This window comes from Heterodontus francisci, chromosome 8 (assembly GCF_036365525.1).
Source record: "Heterodontus francisci isolate sHetFra1 chromosome 8, sHetFra1.hap1, whole genome shotgun sequence".
NCBI classification, from domain to species: domain Eukaryota; kingdom Metazoa; phylum Chordata; class Chondrichthyes; order Heterodontiformes; family Heterodontidae; genus Heterodontus; species Heterodontus francisci.
Window position 1 is genome coordinate 94,620,460 of NC_090378.1, and position 18,309 is coordinate 94,638,768.

The 18,309-nt window shown below is 43.5% G+C and overlaps 1 protein-coding gene across 6 annotated transcripts in view; it reads left to right on the forward strand.

The window, feature by feature from the left end:
* Positions 1-2,576: 2,576 nt before the first annotated feature.
* Positions 2,577-18,309, forward strand: part of hsd17b7 (hydroxysteroid (17-beta) dehydrogenase 7) — a 37,318-nt gene continuing 21,585 nt past the window's right edge. For 3 of the 6 annotated variants that reach the window (XM_068037754.1, XM_068037756.1, XM_068037757.1), the window contains exons 1-4: positions 2,579-2,803; positions 10,332-10,535; positions 12,576-12,668; positions 18,150-18,264. In XM_068037754.1, coding sequence (XP_067893855.1) covers positions 2,736-2,803; positions 10,332-10,535; positions 12,576-12,668; positions 18,150-18,264 — 480 coding nt within the window. In that variant the 5' untranslated portion in view covers positions 2,579-2,735. Of the gene's footprint in view, positions 2,804-10,331; positions 10,536-12,575; positions 12,669-18,149; positions 18,265-18,309 lie in introns of all 6 variants that reach the window. The other 3 variants (XM_068037753.1, XM_068037758.1, XM_068037755.1) reach the window with 3 other exon arrangements.

The window sequence follows — 18,309 nt, forward strand, 5'->3', positions numbered from 1 at the left end:
GGAAGGGCAGCCAGAGTAATTTGCATCAGGGCCTCCAAACAGCTGAAATGTGGGTGCAGTGAGAGTGGACTGAGAGAGGGTGGGGTGGGGGTGTTTGGAGGAAGCATCTGGCAGAGTGGCCCTTCAGACTGGCAGTGCCTACCTGTCATGAGCATTGTCCACTCAGAAGGCAGGTAGTCCAGCAAGGAGGAGAACCTGAGAGGGAAGTGCAGCCACAGGAATTTGGACAGCTGCAACCTCATGGTCACCTGCAGGGACAACCACGGGATAGGGAAGCAGCAGACGGATGCACAGAGTTTAGTATAATGTGATGTAGGTTGTTGCTAGGTAGATATGAAAATAGACTGAAAGCACCATTACAGGATGTGATGTCACGGAGTGTACAGAGCCCCGTGCGAGGAGTATTGTACTGGCAGCCATAGATGAAAGGCATTTGTAAATTAACTCCAGCTACCACAACACACAGACTACTATCTTTATTCAGTACAAATCTCTTTGGCCTCCTTATCTCGAGAGACAATGGGTAAGCACCTGGAGGTGGTCAGTGGTGTGTGGAGCAGCGCCTGGAGTGGCTGTAAAGGCCAATTCTAGAGTGACAGGCTCTTCCACAGGTGCTGCAGAAAAATTTGATTGTCGGGGCTGTAACACAGTTGGCTCTTCCCTTGCGCCTCTGTCTTTTTTCCTGCCAACTGCTAAGTCTCTTCGACTCGCCACACTTTAGACCCGCCTTTATGGCTGTCCACCAGCTCTGGCAAACGCTGGCAACTGACTCCCACGACTTGTGATCACTGTCACAGGATTTCATGTCACGTTTGCAGACGTCTTTAAAGCGGAGACATGGACGGCCGGTGGGTCTGATAACAGTGGCGAGCTCGCTGTACAATGTGTCTTTGGGGATCCTGCCATCTTCCATGCGGCTCACATGGCCAAGCCATCTCAAGCGCCGCTGACTCAGTAGTGTGTATAAGCTGGGGATGTTGGCCGCCTCGAGGACTTCTGTGTTGGAGATACGGTCCTGCCACCTGATGCCAAGTATTCTCCGGAGGCAGCGCAGATGGAATGAATTGAGACGTCGCTCTTGGCTGACATACGTTGTCCAGGCCTCGCTGCCATAGAGCAAGGTACTGAGGACACAGGCTTGATACACTCAGACTTCTGTGTTCTGTGTCAGTGCGCCATTTTCCCACACTCTCTTGGCCAGTCTGGACATAGCAGTGGAAGCCTTTCCCATGCGCTTGTTGATTTCTGCATCTAGAGACAGGTTACTGGTGATAGTTGAGCCTAGGTAGGTGAACTCTTGAACCACTTCCAGAGCGTGGTCACCAATATTGATGGATGGAGCATTTCTGACGTCCTGCCCCATGATGTTCGTTTTCTTGAGGCTGATGGTTAGGCCAAATTCATTGCAGGCAGCCGCAAACCTGTCGATGAGACTCTGCAGGCACTCTTCAGTGTGAGATGTTAAAGCAGCATCGTCAGCAGAGAGGAGTTCCCTGATGAGGATTTTCCGTACTTTGGACTAATAGTACAAATAGTAGCCTGGATATTACAGAGAGGACCACAAGCAGGCACAAATTCGGTGAAGAAGGTACCCTGTAGCACAGATGTACAGACACCAAATGAACTACCTCCACAGTCACCGAAGACTGTGCCTCTCCCCACTGGCCTTCATTATGCTGTCATCTTGGCCTTCTCCCACTAGCAGGGCTGCACTACTGGCTGGAGGTCCTGAGGGGATGACTGAAGCAGCTCTGAAGGAGACCTTTGGCTGCATTCCGATGCTGGACCCCCTTTAAAGATGGCGCCAGCACACCCATCGTCATCAGCTGACAATGTGGTTGCAGCCTCAGTTCCCACCTCCAACCGCTGAATGTTCAGCTCCCCCACTCCACCTGCCGGCTGTTAATTGGCCAGCCATATAGGGTCATTTACGGCACAGGAGGCCATTCAGTCCATACTGGCAAAGTGGCAGCACAGTAGGGCTTGTGAGCTAGTGTGAAATTTTGGTGAGATTGGGGGTCAGAATGGGAGCATCAGTGGCTCCTGCTTTCCCCTCCTCAACAATTTGTGCAAAATACTGGCCTCTCGTACAACCATGGTATGTTGTGCACCTGTCCCATGTTCCATTGTCAAGCGTGAAAATATGCCATGGAAAAACTATTCCTCATTTCCCATGCATGAAGCCTGTTGATGTTGACAGGTGATATTGTGTTAATGAAGGCATATGAAAGGAGAAGAGGTTTTGAGTTCAAGGAAGGCTGCACTAACTTTAAAATGAGAAGGAAATTGCCATTTATCTAAAACCTGCCGATTCTGGCAGTCCTATAAAAATTCTCTAGTTATATAACAGTTATAACTGTTTATATTGTTGATTCCCCTGCAGATGCAGGCGGTTCTTTGCTCTTCTTCTCCGGTGTTTGGATTTGCTGAGTTTCAGGAGGCAGGGCCTGGCCTCCAGCTGCTAATGGGTCGCGGATTCACCTGCACTTGCTTCGAAATCTGGCGCAATGGACGGCGCGCAGTTTCTGGTGGGCGGCACACGCAGTAGTGGGCGGTAGCCTCAGGCGACGGTGACGCATTATGGTCCGAGGAGGCCGAACCGAAGCCGGAGGAGGAGCCGGTGAGCGGGTGATTTCAACCCGCTCCGAACAGACAGTGAGCGTCGGCCGGGCTGAAAGAAGCGGTCTTCAGGCGCGGAGTTGAGTCGGCACCGACTGCCTGGGCACCGGACAAACATGACTGTGCCAGCCGTTTCCCGAGCAACGCTTGCGCGCAGGGTTGTCCTGGTAACGGGGGCTAACAGGTAACCATGGAGATTCCGGCGCCAGGAGAGCGGCCCTGGAAACGGTGCGGGGTTCATTCGGAAGTAGCGGTGTGGGCTCGACAGGCGCTGGGTTTGCTCTGAACCTTGCCATGGTGGTTTTTAATTTCTTTGCCCAGAGAATGTGGAACTCGCTGTTACAAGTTGTGGTTGAGGCGAAGAGCATAGGTACATTTAAACTGTACAGGAGGGAGAAAGTAATGGCAGCTTATTGTGCTGTTCAGGGTTGATGAAGAGGCTTGTGGTGCAGACCATTGGATCACCCAGTACAGAGTACAATGAATGATACCGTACACAGTGTTATTTGATCTGTAGCTTGGCTTTAAGTGCTGAGTATAGCAGGCTTGGCACTCTTGATTATTTCAGGGGTAATGCCGTCCTTTCCAGGGGCTTTTCTGCTGACTAGAGAATCAATGGCATCACTGAGTTCCGATTTTGTTGGTTGTTCGTCCAGCTCATCCGTGACTGGCAGAGACTGGGCTGCATTGAGGGCGGTATCAGTGACAACATTTTCCCTGGAGTACAGTTCTAGGTAGTGCTCCACCCATTTGCCTGCATTGGTCAGTGATTGTGTCCCCTGATTTAGACTTGAGGGGGAGGGGGGGGGGGCGATCTTACTGATGGTTGGCCCAAAAGCTCTCTTAATGCCATCATACATTCCTCTGATGTTTCCGGTGTTGGAGGCCAGCTGAATACGACTGCATAGGTGTTGCCAGTAGTCATTTGCGCAGCGCCTGGCTGTTCTTTGTGCAGTGCTTCTGGCTGCTTTAAGTGCTACGGATGTTAACTCGCTAGGGGCTTTCTTGTAGTTCAACAGTGCAATGCGCTTAGCGGCTATGACAGGTTCCAGCTCTTCAAAGTGAGATAAAAACCAGTCTGCATTCTGCTTCACACGTTTGCCATAGGTGGTCATTGCTGAGTCATAGCTGGTGTCTCTGATGTGGACCCACTTGGTCTCTGCATTCCCTATAGGAGTGTTTAGAAGGGCTTTTTCAAGTGAATTTAGAAACTTATGTAACAGCTGTGGATAAGAAATTCTGCTATTGTTGATGCGCGGGCGGCCCTTCTGCTTGGAGTGATGCAGATTCTTTGGTTTGAGTCTAACCTTGCTGCACGCCAGGGAGTGGTCGGTGTCGCAGTCCGCACTGTGGAAGCTGCATGTGATTTGAACGCTGTTTAAAGAGGCTCGCCTGATGACGATAAGGTCCAGTTGGTGCCAACGACGTGATCTTGGGTGCCTCCATGAAACTGGTGACAGGGTTTAGTATGAAAGAACGAGTTGGTGATGCAGAGGTTGTGATAGGTACACAACTCCAGCAGTCTCTGTCCGTTCTCATTCATCCTTCCAATGCCATAGCGCTCAAGGCAGGAGGGCCATGAGTCATGGTCAGCCCCAACCCTGGCATTAAAGTCCCCCAGCAGGAACAGATGTTCGGTATTGGGGATGTTACTAATGATATTATGGAGTTCCTCGTAGAATTGGTCTTTAAATTCAGGTTGGGAGCAGAGTGTTGGAGCATAGATGCTGGGTAGGTGTACTGGACCAGAGGCGGTGAGCAGTCGGATGGACAGTATGCGTCCGAGCCATTTGAAGGTGGCTCTATCATGCTGAGCAAGGAGTTTCTGATGGCGAAGCCCACTCCATGCTGTCTTGGTTCTTCAGGATCCCTACCCTGCCAGAAGAAGGTGTAGTCTTGCTCTCTTAGAGATGCGCTCGCAGGGAGGCATGTCTCCTGAAGTGCTGCAATGTTCTGATTGAGTCTACTGAGCTCGTTGTTAATGATGGCGGTCTTCCGAGAATCGTTGATTTGTGTAAGATCTTCCGACAGGCCAGGACACATAGTTCTGACATTCCAGGAAGTACATAGTTCCCTGAAAGTGGCAACACAGGTAGACAGGGTGGTGAAGAAGGCGGATGGCATGCTTGCCTTCATCGGCCGAGGCATTGAGTACAAGAGTTGGGACGTCATGTTACAGTTGTACATAACGTTGGTTAGGCCGCATTTGGATTACTGTGTGCAGTTCTGGTCGCCGCACTACAGGAAAGATGTGATTAAGCTAGAGAGAGTGCAGAAAAGATTCACAAGGATGTTGCCTGGTTTGGAGGGCTTGAGTTATAAAGAGAGATTGGATAGGCTGGGTCTGTTTTCCCTGGAGTGAAGGAGGCTGAGAGGGGACATGATAGAGGTATATAAAATTGAGAGGCATAGGTAGGGTAGATAGCCAGAGTCTGTTTCCGATGGTAGGGGTGACTAAAACTAGAGGGCATAGATTTAAGTTGAGAGGGAGGAGATTTAAAGGGGATCAAAGGGGTAAATTTTTCACAAAGAATAGTGGGTATCTGGAATGAGCTGCCAGAGGAGGTGGTGGAGGCAGGAACAGTAGCAACATTTAAGAGGCATCTGGACAGGTACTTGAATGAGCAAGGCATAGAGGGATATGGAATTAATGCAGGCAGGTGGGATTAGTATGGATAGGCATTATGGTCGGCATGGACGCGGTGGGCCAAAGGGCCTGTTTCTATGCTGTACGACTCGATTACTCTAAAATTAAAGCTCATGGGATTGTGGGTGAGGTACTGACATGGATAGAGAACTGGTTGGCAGACAGGAAACAAAGAGTAGGAATAAACGGGTCTTTTTCCGAGTGGTAGGCAGTGACTAGTGGGGTACCGCAGGGATCAGTGCTAGGACTCCAGCTATTCACAATATATATTAATGATATAGAGGAGGGAATTAAATGTAATATGTCCAAGTTTGTAGACGACAAAGCTGGGTGGGAGTGTGAGCTGTGAGGAGGATGCAGAGAAGCTCCAGTGTGATTTGGACAGGTTGAGTGAATGGGCGAATACATGGCAGATGCAGTATAATGTGGATAAATGTGAGGTTATCCACTTTGGTGGCGAAAACAGAAAGGCAGTTTATTATCTGAATGGCGATAGATTGGGAAAGGGGGAGGTGCAGTGAGACCTGGGTGTCCTTGTCGCTGAAAGTAAGCATGCAGGTGCAGCAGGCAGTTAAGAAGGCAAATGGTATGTTGGCCCTCATAGCGAAAGGATTCAGGTACAAGAGCAAGGATGTCTTGCTGCAATTATACAAGGCCTTTATGAAACCACATCTGGAGTATTGTGTGCCGTTTTGGTCTCCTTATCTGAGGAAGGATGCTCTTGCTATGGAGGGAGTGCAGCGAAGGTTCACCAGACTGGATTCCTGGGATGGCAGGACTGACATGTAAAGAGATATTGGGTCAATTAGGCTTGTATTCACTAGAGTTTAGAAGAATGAGAGGGGATCTCATAGAAACCTACAAAATTCTAACAGGACTGGACAGACTAGAAGCAGGAAGGATGTTCCCGATGGCGGGGGAGTCCAGGACCAGTCTAAGGATAAGGGGTAAGCCATTCAGGACTGAGATGAGGGATTTCTTCACCCAGAGAGTGGTGAATCTGTGGAATTCTCTACCATAAAAAGAAGTTGAGGCCAAATCATTAAATATATTCAAGAAAGAGTTAGATATAGCTCTTAGGGCTAAAGGGATACAGGCAGAAAGCGGGAACAGAGTACCGAGTTTGGATGATCAGTATTGAATGACTGTGCAGGCTCAAAGGGCCTACTCCTGCTCCTATTTTTCTATGTTTCTAGGTGGAAGAGGTTTGGAAGGTGCTGTAAAAGCTGGTTTGGCAAGTTGCTGCAGTGCATATTTTTACATGGTACATACTGTTAAATTCCAGAAAGCTTGTTTATAGAACGATAATGCTGGAGCCTATATTTACTTGGTTTCGCATTTATTGTGCAGAATAAAAAGAATACAAGCATGTCGCTCCTCACTCAAACCCTCCACACAGTCTCTGAGTGTCTGCTTATGTGTTCAACTGAGACCCCAATTAACACCCTTCACCTGCATATAATCAATCCATTGACACACAATTAACACAGACTGCTGCCACTGTGGTGGAAGGTAGTGGATGGGGTGCCGATCAAGCCAGCTGCATTGTCCTAGATGATGAGCATCTTGTGTGTTGTTGGAGCTGCATCCATCCAGGCAAGTGGAGAGTATTCAATCAAATTCCTGACCTGTGCCTTGCAGATCGTGGACAGGCCTTGGAGTCAGGAGATGAGTTACTGATCACAGAATTCCCAGCCTCTGACCTGTTCTCGTAGGCACAGTTTTTGTATGCTGATCCAGTTAAATTTCTGGTCAGTGGTAACCCCCCAGGATGTTGACAGTGGAGGATTCAGTGATGGTAATGCTGTTCAATGTCAAGAAGAGATGGTTAGATTCTCTCTTATTGGAGAAAGTCATTGCCTGGCACTTGTGTAGCATGAATTTGACTTGCCACTTATCAGCCCAAGCCTGAATGTTGTCCAGGTGAGCTGCATATGGACACTGACTGCTTCAGTATCTGAGGAGTTTCAAAAGGAACTGAAAACCATACAATCATCAGCGAACATGCCCCACTTCTAATCTTGTAATGGAGGGAAGGTCATCGAAGCAGCTGAAGATGGTTGGTCCTAGGACATTACCCTGAGGAACTCTTATAGCGACGTCCTGGGGCTTAGATGTTTGTCCTCCAACAACCACAACCACCTTCCTTTGTGCTGGGGATGACTCCAGCCAGTGGAGAGTTTTCCCTTGATTCCCATTGACGTCATTTTGCTCCTTGATGCCACACTCGGTCAAATGCTGCCTTGAGGTCAAGGGCAGTCGCTCTCACCTCCCCTCCTCAATTCAGCTCTTTTTTTTTTGTCCACGTTTAGATCAAGGCTGTAATGAGGTCTGGAGCTGAGTGGCCCTGGTGGAACCTAAACTGAGCATTGCTGAGCAGGTTTTTGCTGCGTAAATGCCACTTGATAGCATTGTTAACGACACCTTCCATAACTTTGTTGATTATCAAGAGTAACCTGATGGGGTGATAATTGGTCGGATTGGATTTGTCTTGCTTTTTGTGGACAGGACATACCTGGGCAGTTTTCCATATTGTCAGGTAGATGCCAGTGTTGTAGCTGTACTGGAACAGCTTTGCTAAGGGCACAGCTAGTTCTGGAGCACTGGTCACAAATCTGTAGAGTATGCTGTGTTGAAATGGATTTTTAATTACCAAGTTCCAGTGCAACAGTCCAAACTAAGTCTGCAGGCAAGTGTGTAAGTCCACTGAACAGCTAGTGATGTCTGTTCGCTGCTGACTGCAAAATATGGGTCATGATCTGGTCACTTATTTCATTGCTGTTTGTGAGAACTTTACATTTGAAAATTGGTTGCTGTTGGTGTACATTTTATTATCGTGACTACACTTCCAAAGTTTCGTTGTCTATGGCATGAAAGGCGATTATATAAAAGTCAAGTTCTTTCTTTCTAATGAAATGTAACCACTCAAATTGTTTCAAGTTCACATGAAGCCATAGTTGAGTATATTTAATATTAAAAAGAAATTTTGCATTTATATGCCGCCTTTCACAACCACCAGATGTTTCAAAGCAGTTTACAGCCAACAAAATACTTTTTGAAGTGTAGTCACTGTTGTAATGCAGGAAACGTGACAGCTAGTGTATACACAGCAGACTCTCAGAAATATGATGATGACCAGATAATCTGCTTTTGTGATGTTTGAGGGATACCAGGGATAGCTCCCATGCTCTTCAATATAGTGCCATGGGATCTTTTACATCCACTGAGCAAGCAGATGGGGCCTTGGTTTAACATCTCATACAAGAGACATTACTTCTGACAATACAGCACTCCATCAATACTGCACTGTGTTAGTCTCGATTTTTGTGCTCAAGCCCTGGAGTGGGACTTGAACCCAGAACCTTGTCATTCAGAGGTAAGAGTGCTACCGACTGAGCCACAACTGACACTATATAAAAGAATAACGAAAGACTTGCTCAAAAGATTGGCTCTCGTACCAATAATTACACTGGATAGCATTTGCGAAAAAAGTAAATATGAAATCAAAATGTACTATAACCTACTGGATTTGGTAACTCTAGCCCTTAAATGTTACCTTCACCTAAATGTTCAGTTTAACCCTCAAATATCATGCCCCTGAAGCCATAACTTAATATGTACACTGATCAGAGAGGAAGTGTTTTGAGGTGATGTATTGCAGCAAAAGCACTTGTTAATTCAGAGCTTACTTTGGGATTGAAGGATATGTTCTGCTCAACTTGGCTGTCACTACACCGATCTCAATTATAATGTTTTTGCCTGTGTGCAGACTCCTGAACTAGTACATTTTTATGTTTGAGAACACAGGCTGGAGTGTCTGGTTTACTAAAACATTTAATTTAAATAAGTTCTCGTTCAATTTTAAGTTTCCAAGGAGATCCAACAGATCCCCAGAGCGCTTTTTAAACTCTGCTGACATTGCACTGCAGATGTACTGTATCTGGTATGAAATCCATGGGTGTGAGCTAGCCTTCTGGAATCCCTTGCCACTGTTTTTTAGAGTTGAACTGCACTTAAGCAGCAGTGCAACTGCACCTTCAGTCAGCAGTCCCACAGATAAACTAGGTGTCTCTAATAAATCATGTAACTTTAAACATAACTTCCTTTTAAACCAAGTGCATTTCTTGCTGTCAAGAACAATTAATCATGTATAATTTGAGTAACTTTTTTATTTTAGAAACTTTATCTTAACTGACCTAAATGTTTCCACTTTTTCATTAAGTTTTCAGCACTATTTTAATCATCACTAACAAAATTAACCATATGGTAAAAGATGTTGACTTTGTAGTTTTACAGGCTGTCATGTATGCTGCTAACAGTAGTAAAGGTAATAGTATTTTGGCTAAAATATGTCGGTTCAGTGTAAATACAGAATCTGCATTCTATTTACAGCTGCAATTAAAATCAAGTAATAACAGCAAATGTGCACTGGATCATATATATCTGCTGCTGGCTTGTTTGCTGGACAAGCATCCCAGATGTTGCATGCTACTAAAACTGAAGTTTAAACTTTAGGGATAATTGCTTCCTTCTTAAAATATTGAACTTAAATTAAAGATTGTCAGAAGATCATAAACATTTCCTTGATTCTCTCACTTTACTTCTAGCACACTTGCCAGTGATTAAATATGTTTTCGTATTAGATATACTTTAGCTGTATGCTCAGTTGTAATTGATTTTTCTTTTTCACAGACATAAACTGTGTGGTTTAACCCAATTCCTTCTGACTATTTAACCTTCTATGAATGTCTACACCACTACCTTTTTTATAAGAGACATTTTGTTTTAGTCCTTGTTTTTTTTTTGTCAGTGAAATTGTGCTTTTATATTTCTCATCACCATACTCCATGTATCCACTTTCAATCGCTTTGCGTTCTCTCGCGTTCCGAGTGTTTGGCTTTTTAAAGTTCTCTGGTTGGAATCAACCCTGGTTAATACCCTTTAAATGAGGATCTACCATTACTCTAGCCTCTGCTCTAGCATTTTTTATCATAGCTAGCAGCAGTATTTTATACAGTGCAATGTATTGCCTTTGCGATTGATAACAGCTTTTTTTCCTTCCTAGTGGCATTGGTCTGGCTCTTTGTCAACGCTTGCTTTCTGAAGATAACCAGATACACCTGTGTATGGCATGTCGAAACATGCAGAAAGCTGAGACTGCTAAGTCTGAACTTCTCCTGTCCCATCCTGGGGCTGATATTAGCCTTTTGAAAGTTGATGTTGGGAATATTAGCTCTGTGATCAAAGCAGCAGAAGCAATAAAGCAAAGGTACCATAATATCATTATTAATATTGTTAATGTAGAATGAATTTAATCGCTTGATAATTGCTAAGTTGATTTTCAATGATTATTCCAGCAGACCAATATGAGACAAGGTTCTCAGTGCCATATTATATGTAATTGTAATGAAACACGTTTGCTGTAAGTTTGAAGAAGAGTATTCTTTTAAAATCTAAATAGTCATTTCCATTCATTTCTTAATTTCGTATTTTGTGAGTATAGTTATGGTCTGGTGATGGACTGCCTTCAATGTTTGAATGTCTCATTTGTATTTCTGAGACCAGCAATAGACACATTGCTCAAGTTGTGGTTTGACCAGCGCACTGCACAGCTTGGTCATTAAATCCTCTGATTTGTATTCTTCTATTCATTTGAATAGATCAACATGCTTTTGGTTTTGTTGATTGCTACTCCTGCATTGGTTGGACATTTTTGAGCATTTAGTCTAGGCCTTTTTCAACTTTTATCTTTAGCTATTTAAGTGCTATTCATGGAGTAGTATATACCCATTTTGCATTCCTGTGTGCAGTACCCAACACTTGTTCACATTATATTCATCCACCATTTTTTTGGCCCACTTGCATACTTTGTTCAGTTCATTCTGTAATTTATGAACTGCCTCTTCTGATTCTATTGCCACTCCTAGTTTAGAATTAAATGCAAATTCAACTAGCTTGTATTGGGTTTCTAAATCCAGAGCATTGGTGTAAGTTAGAAACCGTAGGGGTAGATCTTAACTTTCTGCCATTGACTTCAGTGGAAATAAAGATTAGGGGAGATGTAAAACAGGCTTTCAACTCGCTAAAACCCATTTTACCCTATTGCATAAAGTCAAGATCTGCACCGTAGTGCTTCGTACCTCCTCCCACCTCTAACCTCTAACAAGTACTCACTGTTTTGTACCATTTCAGGCAGTTTTGAACACTCTGTGACATAACCTAGTAATGTAGCAATGAATGTGCTTGCCTCAGGTATTGGTTAGCACAGCTTTGAATTTCAGGACTTAAAACAGAAAATGATGGAAATATTCAGGTCATGCAGTATCTGTAGAGAGAAAACAAAGTTAACATTTCAGGTCAGTGACCTTTGGCCAGAATTTGAATTTCAGCACTGTTCGATAATGAAATCCTGCTAGTCCTGTAACCATGTGTGAAAAAATTTCATTAGCTTTCAGCTGTTCCGCTGGGGTGATATATTTTCTTTTTACATTTTTGGGCTCATCAAGCTGGGGAAAAAAGGAACGTTTTCCTTTTTCTGACATCCAAGTTCAGCATCAGGCACTCTTAAGACAATTATAGCACATTTAGATGCAAAGATCAGGGTTCTGTCTGCTCCACAGTATAATTGAAGATGGGAGGATGATAAACGTCCAAACTTTGAAATGTGTGATGTGAAATTAGTTGAGGTTTTTTTTGTTTGTTTTCAATCCAGTCTGCCCTGTTCTAAATAACAGACCTAATACAAGCTTCTACTTGATTTTTGTTGGGTTTAATTTTACTGGGGACATTGAAGTCCTGCTGCCGGGGCCAAAAGCGGGAGGCGACTTAGCTCTGGCAGGAGGTGGGACGCTGGGGCTGCATTTTGGCAGTGGTGGCCAGTTAACAGGCTGCTGTCCAGTTGAGGATGGCAACCCGCCCCCAAGAGCTGCAGTGGCCGGTGCTGAGACTGAAGATCCAAGATGAAGGGAGGCAGGCAGGCTCCGGCGATCAGGGGAGGGTCAGGTGCAATGGCGGCACCTTTGCCTTGAGGGCAACCAGTGCTGCCCAGGGGGCTCCCCACTGCTGGCAATCTCCTCCCGACACCTTTCTTTGCCCCCACCATGCCTCCCCAACCAACTATATTGCCAGCCTCCCACCTCCCAGCCTGACTCCAATGGGCTGGGAAAATTCAGCCCAAAGAGCCCGATCAACCAGCTGTAATCCTACATCTAGTATTAATTGTAATAGAAAATACATACTCTGCATTTCTGTGGGTATTGTATATGAATCAATTTTCACTAACTTGTTAATACCTTTTATTTTGATGCAGGTATGAGCATTTAGATTATCTCTACCTGAACGCTGGAATTATGCCAAATCCCCATTTCAGTTTGAAAGCCTTTCTAAGTGGTCTGTTGTCCAGGTATTGTTCCAACAGCGTTTAGAAATAATTGCTTAAGTTACTGATTTACATTGAACAGAATATGCTTAAATGTCTTTTTTTGTTTGTTTGTTTCTCTAATCCACTGAATGAGCTTTTTGTAAGTGGCTGTAAAACTATAGCCCTGATTTTAACCTAACCCAATGGTAGGAAAAAGTAGGTTTGAATCAAGCACTCATTTTGCACCCTTCCGATACTGCATTGAAGTCTGGTTGCTAAATGGGGAGTATTGCCCAAACCCACCTTGTTCTCATTGAGCAAGTTAAGTTAAAATTGGGGCTTACATTTAATTTACTATTGCTTACCTTTTGAGTCTGCCTATTTTGTATCTCCAAGACACATCCACACTGCCACCGAAGCTAAAATCTGAGCTGAATCTGCCTTCACTTTGTCATTGTTGCTGCCTCTTTTTGTTCCCCCCTTCCCAAAAAAAGGGCCCAAGATTTAATTGACACTCACAAAAGTCAAGTTCCTAACATTCCACTTAAATTTTCTGAAACATGTTTTCAGCATTTTTAATCCAATGTCAGTGCTAAAAACAGAATTCGGGAACTTTTTAAACCAAGCTTTGAGCCATTATGTTGTATTGGCATCCTGCCTAAGCCTAGCTCATGGTCTTGTTGATGGAGTTACTTAAAAGGTTTCCCCAGCCGTGACCAGAACTAGGATTTAGATGACCAGGGTGGGACAAGTGGAAATGTTGTGGAACATATTACAGGAGCTTCTACACTTGACTATTCAAATGCACTTCTAGCCGGGCTCCCGTCTTCCACCCTCTAAACTTGCTCTGATCCAATATTCTACATATCTTGACTCATAACTCTCGTTCAGCCATCGCCGTGTGCTCACTGACCAATATTGCCTCCCAGTCCAGTAATGTCCCAATTTTTAAAATTCTCATCCTTGTTTTCAAATCCCTGCACAACCGTGTCCCTCCCTATCTCTAATCTCTTCTCTTCCAGCCCTACAACTCTTCACGATCTCTGTACTCCTCTGATTCTGGCCTCTTTAGCATCCCCCACTTTCTTTGCCATGCTACTGGCAGCCATGCCTCCAGTTGCCGAGGCCCTAAGCTCTGGAATTCCCTCTGCTAAAATGCGCTATATAAATGCAAGTTTTTGTTGCTGTTGTGGAAGCTTGGTTAAAGGTTTCAGAAGAGGAGGTGATGGTAGAGGTGGGCGGTGTTGTGGAGGTGGAAATTTAGTAGCCTGGGTAATAGATAGGTGTGGTGGTGCATACTTGAACAAAGCACAAAAGATCCACTTTTTCAAAAAAAAACATTTTGCATCTAGTGCACATCCATCACACTCTGTTACTGATGCAAAACAGTGTTAAAATAAATGGTTCTGCCTTTCATTTTATCCTCTGGTCTGCTATATGTTTCACAGGCTGTTTACTGATCCTTTGACCTCAGCAATTTGCAAGCAGCTACAATTGCTTGAATTTTACAGGGATTATTTAAACAGTGTATGAAGTGGTACAGGACTTGTTCGTACAGGCCTTGTTCGTCCCTAAGCATCACTTACTATGCTGTAGACTCTAGAGCGTGCCACAGTACATTAACTAATCTTATGAAAATCAGTTTGAAGGAGGGGTGAGAGAGAAATGTTAACATCATCTCGGCATGTGATTGCATTGGTTAATGACCACAGGCAATCTAACTCTAGCTTACTGCAGTGCACACTCCTTTTCCTTAGGAATGGAAAGTAGAGCTACATTGCCTCTTATCTAAATACATGCAAAATTAATTCTTGGCATAACCTGCAATTAAAATTCATATAAGTGAATTCCAGTTTTTTTTCTATTTTATATAATATCTGTGGTTAACTTAAAAAAAAAAGTTAAAGATAGTATCAAACTTGAAGAAAAAGAATGTAATTGCGCAAAGATGGCTGGCAGGTCAAACAATTGGCCAGAATATAAAGAACAGCAAAGAATGACAAAGATGGATGTGGAAGGAAAAATTAGAGTACGAGAGAAAACTAGCTAGAAATAAAAACAGTAAGAGTTTCTATGGATATTTAAAAAAGAAAAGAGTTAACAAAGTGAGCGTTGGTCCTAGAGAAAATGAGTCTGGGAATTAATAAGGGATAGATATTAAGGAGATGGCAAATGAATTGAACAGGTATTTTGCATCAATCTTCACTATAGAGGATACAAGTAACATCCCAGATACAGAAAATGGAAGTGGGGGAGGAACTCAAGAAAATTACAACCATCCAGGGAAGTGGTACTGAGCAAATTGTTGGCGCTGTGGACTGACAAGCCCCTAGGTCCTAAAAGAAGTGGTGAGTGAGATAGTTGATGCGTTTGGTTTTAATTTTCCAAAATTCCCTAGACTCGGGGAAGGTTCCATTAGATTGGAAAATAGTGAATATAACTCCTTTATTCAAAAAGGGAGGGAGACAGAAAGTAGGGAACTACAGGCCAATTAGCTTAACATCTGTCTTGGGGGAAAATGTTAGCTGCTATTAAAGAGATTATAGCTGGGCCCTTAGAAAAATTCAAGGTAATCAGACAGAGTCAACAAAGCTTTGTGGAAGGGAATTCATGTTTAACCAATTTAATGGAGTTCTTTTGAAGAAGTAACATATGCTGTGGATAAAGAGAAACCGGTGGATGTACTATACTTGGGTTTCCAGAAGGCATTTGATAAGGTGCCACATCGAAAGTTATTGTGGAAAATAAAAGCTCATGGTGTAGGGGGTAACATATTGGCATGGATAGAAGATTGGTTAGCTAACAGGAAACAGAGTAGGCATAAATGGGTCATTTTCTGGTTAACAAGATGTAACGAGTGGTGTGCCAAGGGGATCTGTGCTGGGACCTCAACATTTTACAATTTAGATAAATGATTTAGATGAAGGGACCTAAGGTATGATTGCTAAATTTGCTGATGACACAACGATAGGTAACTTGTGAAGAGGACATAAGGGGGCTACAAAGGGACATGTATAGGTTAAGTGAGTGGGCAAAGACCTGTCAAATGGAGTATAATGTGGGAAAGTGTGAAATTGTTCACTTTGGCAGGAGGAATAAAAAAGAAGCATAATATCTAAATGGTGAGAGAATGCAGATGCAAAGGGATCTGGGTGTCCTAGTGCATGAATCGCAAAAGGTTAGTATGCAGGTACAGCACGTAATTAGGAAAGGCTAATAGAATGTTATCGTTTTTCGTGAGGGGAATTGAATACAAAAGTAGGGAGGTTATGTTTCAGCTATACAGGGCATTGGTGAGACCACATCTGGAGTACTGTGTACAGTATTGGTCTCCTTATTTAAGGAAGGATGTAAATGCGTTGGAGACAGTTCAGAGAAGGTTTACTAGACTAATACCTGAAATGGGCAGGCTGTCTTACGAAGAAAGATTGGACAGGCTAAGCTTGTATCCGTAGGAATTTAGAAGAGTAAGAGGCAACTTGATTGAAACATATAAGATCCTGAGGGCTCTTGACAGGGTCGATGTGGAAAGGATGTTTCCCCTTGTGGGAGAATCTAGAACTAGGGGTCACTGTTTAAAAATAAGGGGTCGCCCATTTAAGACCGAGATGAAGAGAAATTTTTTCTCTCAAATGGTCATGAGTCTTTGGAATTCTCTTCCTCAAAAGGCAGTGGAAGCAGAGTCTTTGAATATTTTTAAGACCGAGGTAGATAGATTCTTGATAAGCAAGGGGGTGGAAGGTTATCGGGGGTTGGTGGAAATGTGGAGTAATCAGTTCAGCCATGAACTTAGTGAATGGTGGTGGAGGCTCGAAGGGCCGAGTGGCCTACGCCTGCTCCTAATTCATATGTTCGTATGAAGATATGGTTGCTAAATTTGTTGATGACACAAAGATCGGTAGGAAAGTTAGTTGTTAAACAGACATAAGGAGGCTACAAAGGGATATAGATAGGTTAATTGAGTGGACAAAGGTCTGGCAAATGGAGTATAATGTGGGAAAATGTGAAATTATCCATTTTTTGCAGGACGAATAAAAAAAGCATATTATCTAAATGGTGAGAGATTGCAGAGCTCTGAGATGCAGAGGGATCTGGGTGTCCTAGTGCATGAATTGCAAAAGATTGGTATGCAGATACAGCAAGTAATTCGAAAAGCTAATAGAATGTTATTGTTTATTGCAAGGGGAATTGAATACAAAAGTTGGGAGGTTATGCTTCAGTTATACAGGACGTTGTGAGGACCACATCTGGAGTACTGTGTATAGTACTGGTCTCCTTATTTAAGGAAGGATGTAAATGTGTTTAAAGCAGTTCAGAGAAGGTTTACTCGACTAATATCTGGAATGGGCGAGTTGTCTTATGAGGAAAGATTGGACAGGCTAGGCTTGTATCTACTGATATTTAGAAGAGAAAGACTTTATTGAAACATATAAAATTCTGAGGGGTCTTGACAGGATGGATATGGAAAGGATGTTTCCCCTTGTGGAGAATCTAGAACTAGGGGTCACTATTTAAAAACAAGGGGTCGCCCATTTAAGACAGTTGAAAAAAAATTTCTGAGGGTCGTGAATCTTTGGAACACTGTTCCTCAAAAGGCAGTGGAAGCCGAGTCTTTAAATATTTTTAAGGCAGAGGTCAATAGATTCTTGATAAGCAAGGGGGTGAAAGGTTATCGGGTAGACGGCGTTGTGGAGAAAATGACTGGTCTTGAGTCCACAGGATTAAAGTAAATAAAGATTTATTCAAACACTGGTGCAAGGGAGAAGTGCCTGGTGAAACATCCAGAGGCTTCACAATGAAACAGAATCTGCAGTACAAATTTATAGAATACAATAACCATTACTCATTTGTCCACACTACCCTCTCCTCTGACACATTCCAAAGCTGCAACTTGATCAATAAACTGAAGTGTATTGTCTCACGAATCATTTCTGCCCCCCGCGCCCCCCCCCCCCACCCCCTGTTGTGCCTCCCCATTCCTGAGGCTTGGTGTTTTCACAGTTTATAATATCCAGTCTTATCTCAAGGGCAACATGTTTACACAGATGTAAAGACTTCTGAGTTGTACAGCTTCCCATAACCATTGCCACGCATCCCATCATGCCTTGGTTCCCCACAACTGCAGTGTTTCCATCTTCCTTCTAGGACTGTTAACGTATCCTAATGCTGTATAATCTACTAATATTGCCCTACTGGTTCCACTTCAGGAATGTGGAGAGATTATAATCAGATCAGACATGATCTTATTGAATGGCGGAGCAGGCGCAAGGGGCCGAGTGGCCTACTGCTGCTCCTAATTCTCATACATGTCTGCAAGTGTATGATCTTTTAATGCTCAGTCCACTGTTTATATTACCATTGAAGCTCTCTACATTTAATAAAATGTTGATTGGTTCATTACATCTCATGGATAGACTATAGTCAGAAGTCAATGAATGGGACAGCATGTGTTATCTATTTGTGGTCAGCACAAATTGAAACTAATAGTCATGCTATCTTGTGATGGTGTTTTCATTTTAACAGAAAAGTGTTCAATATGTTTCAAACTGGGGAGGGTTTGCTTATCCAGGAAGATTGGCTTACTGATGATGGACTACAGCAGGTCTTCATGACAAATGTCTTTGGACATTTCTTACTGGTAAGAATGTATATATATATATATATTCATTATAAGCGGACATGC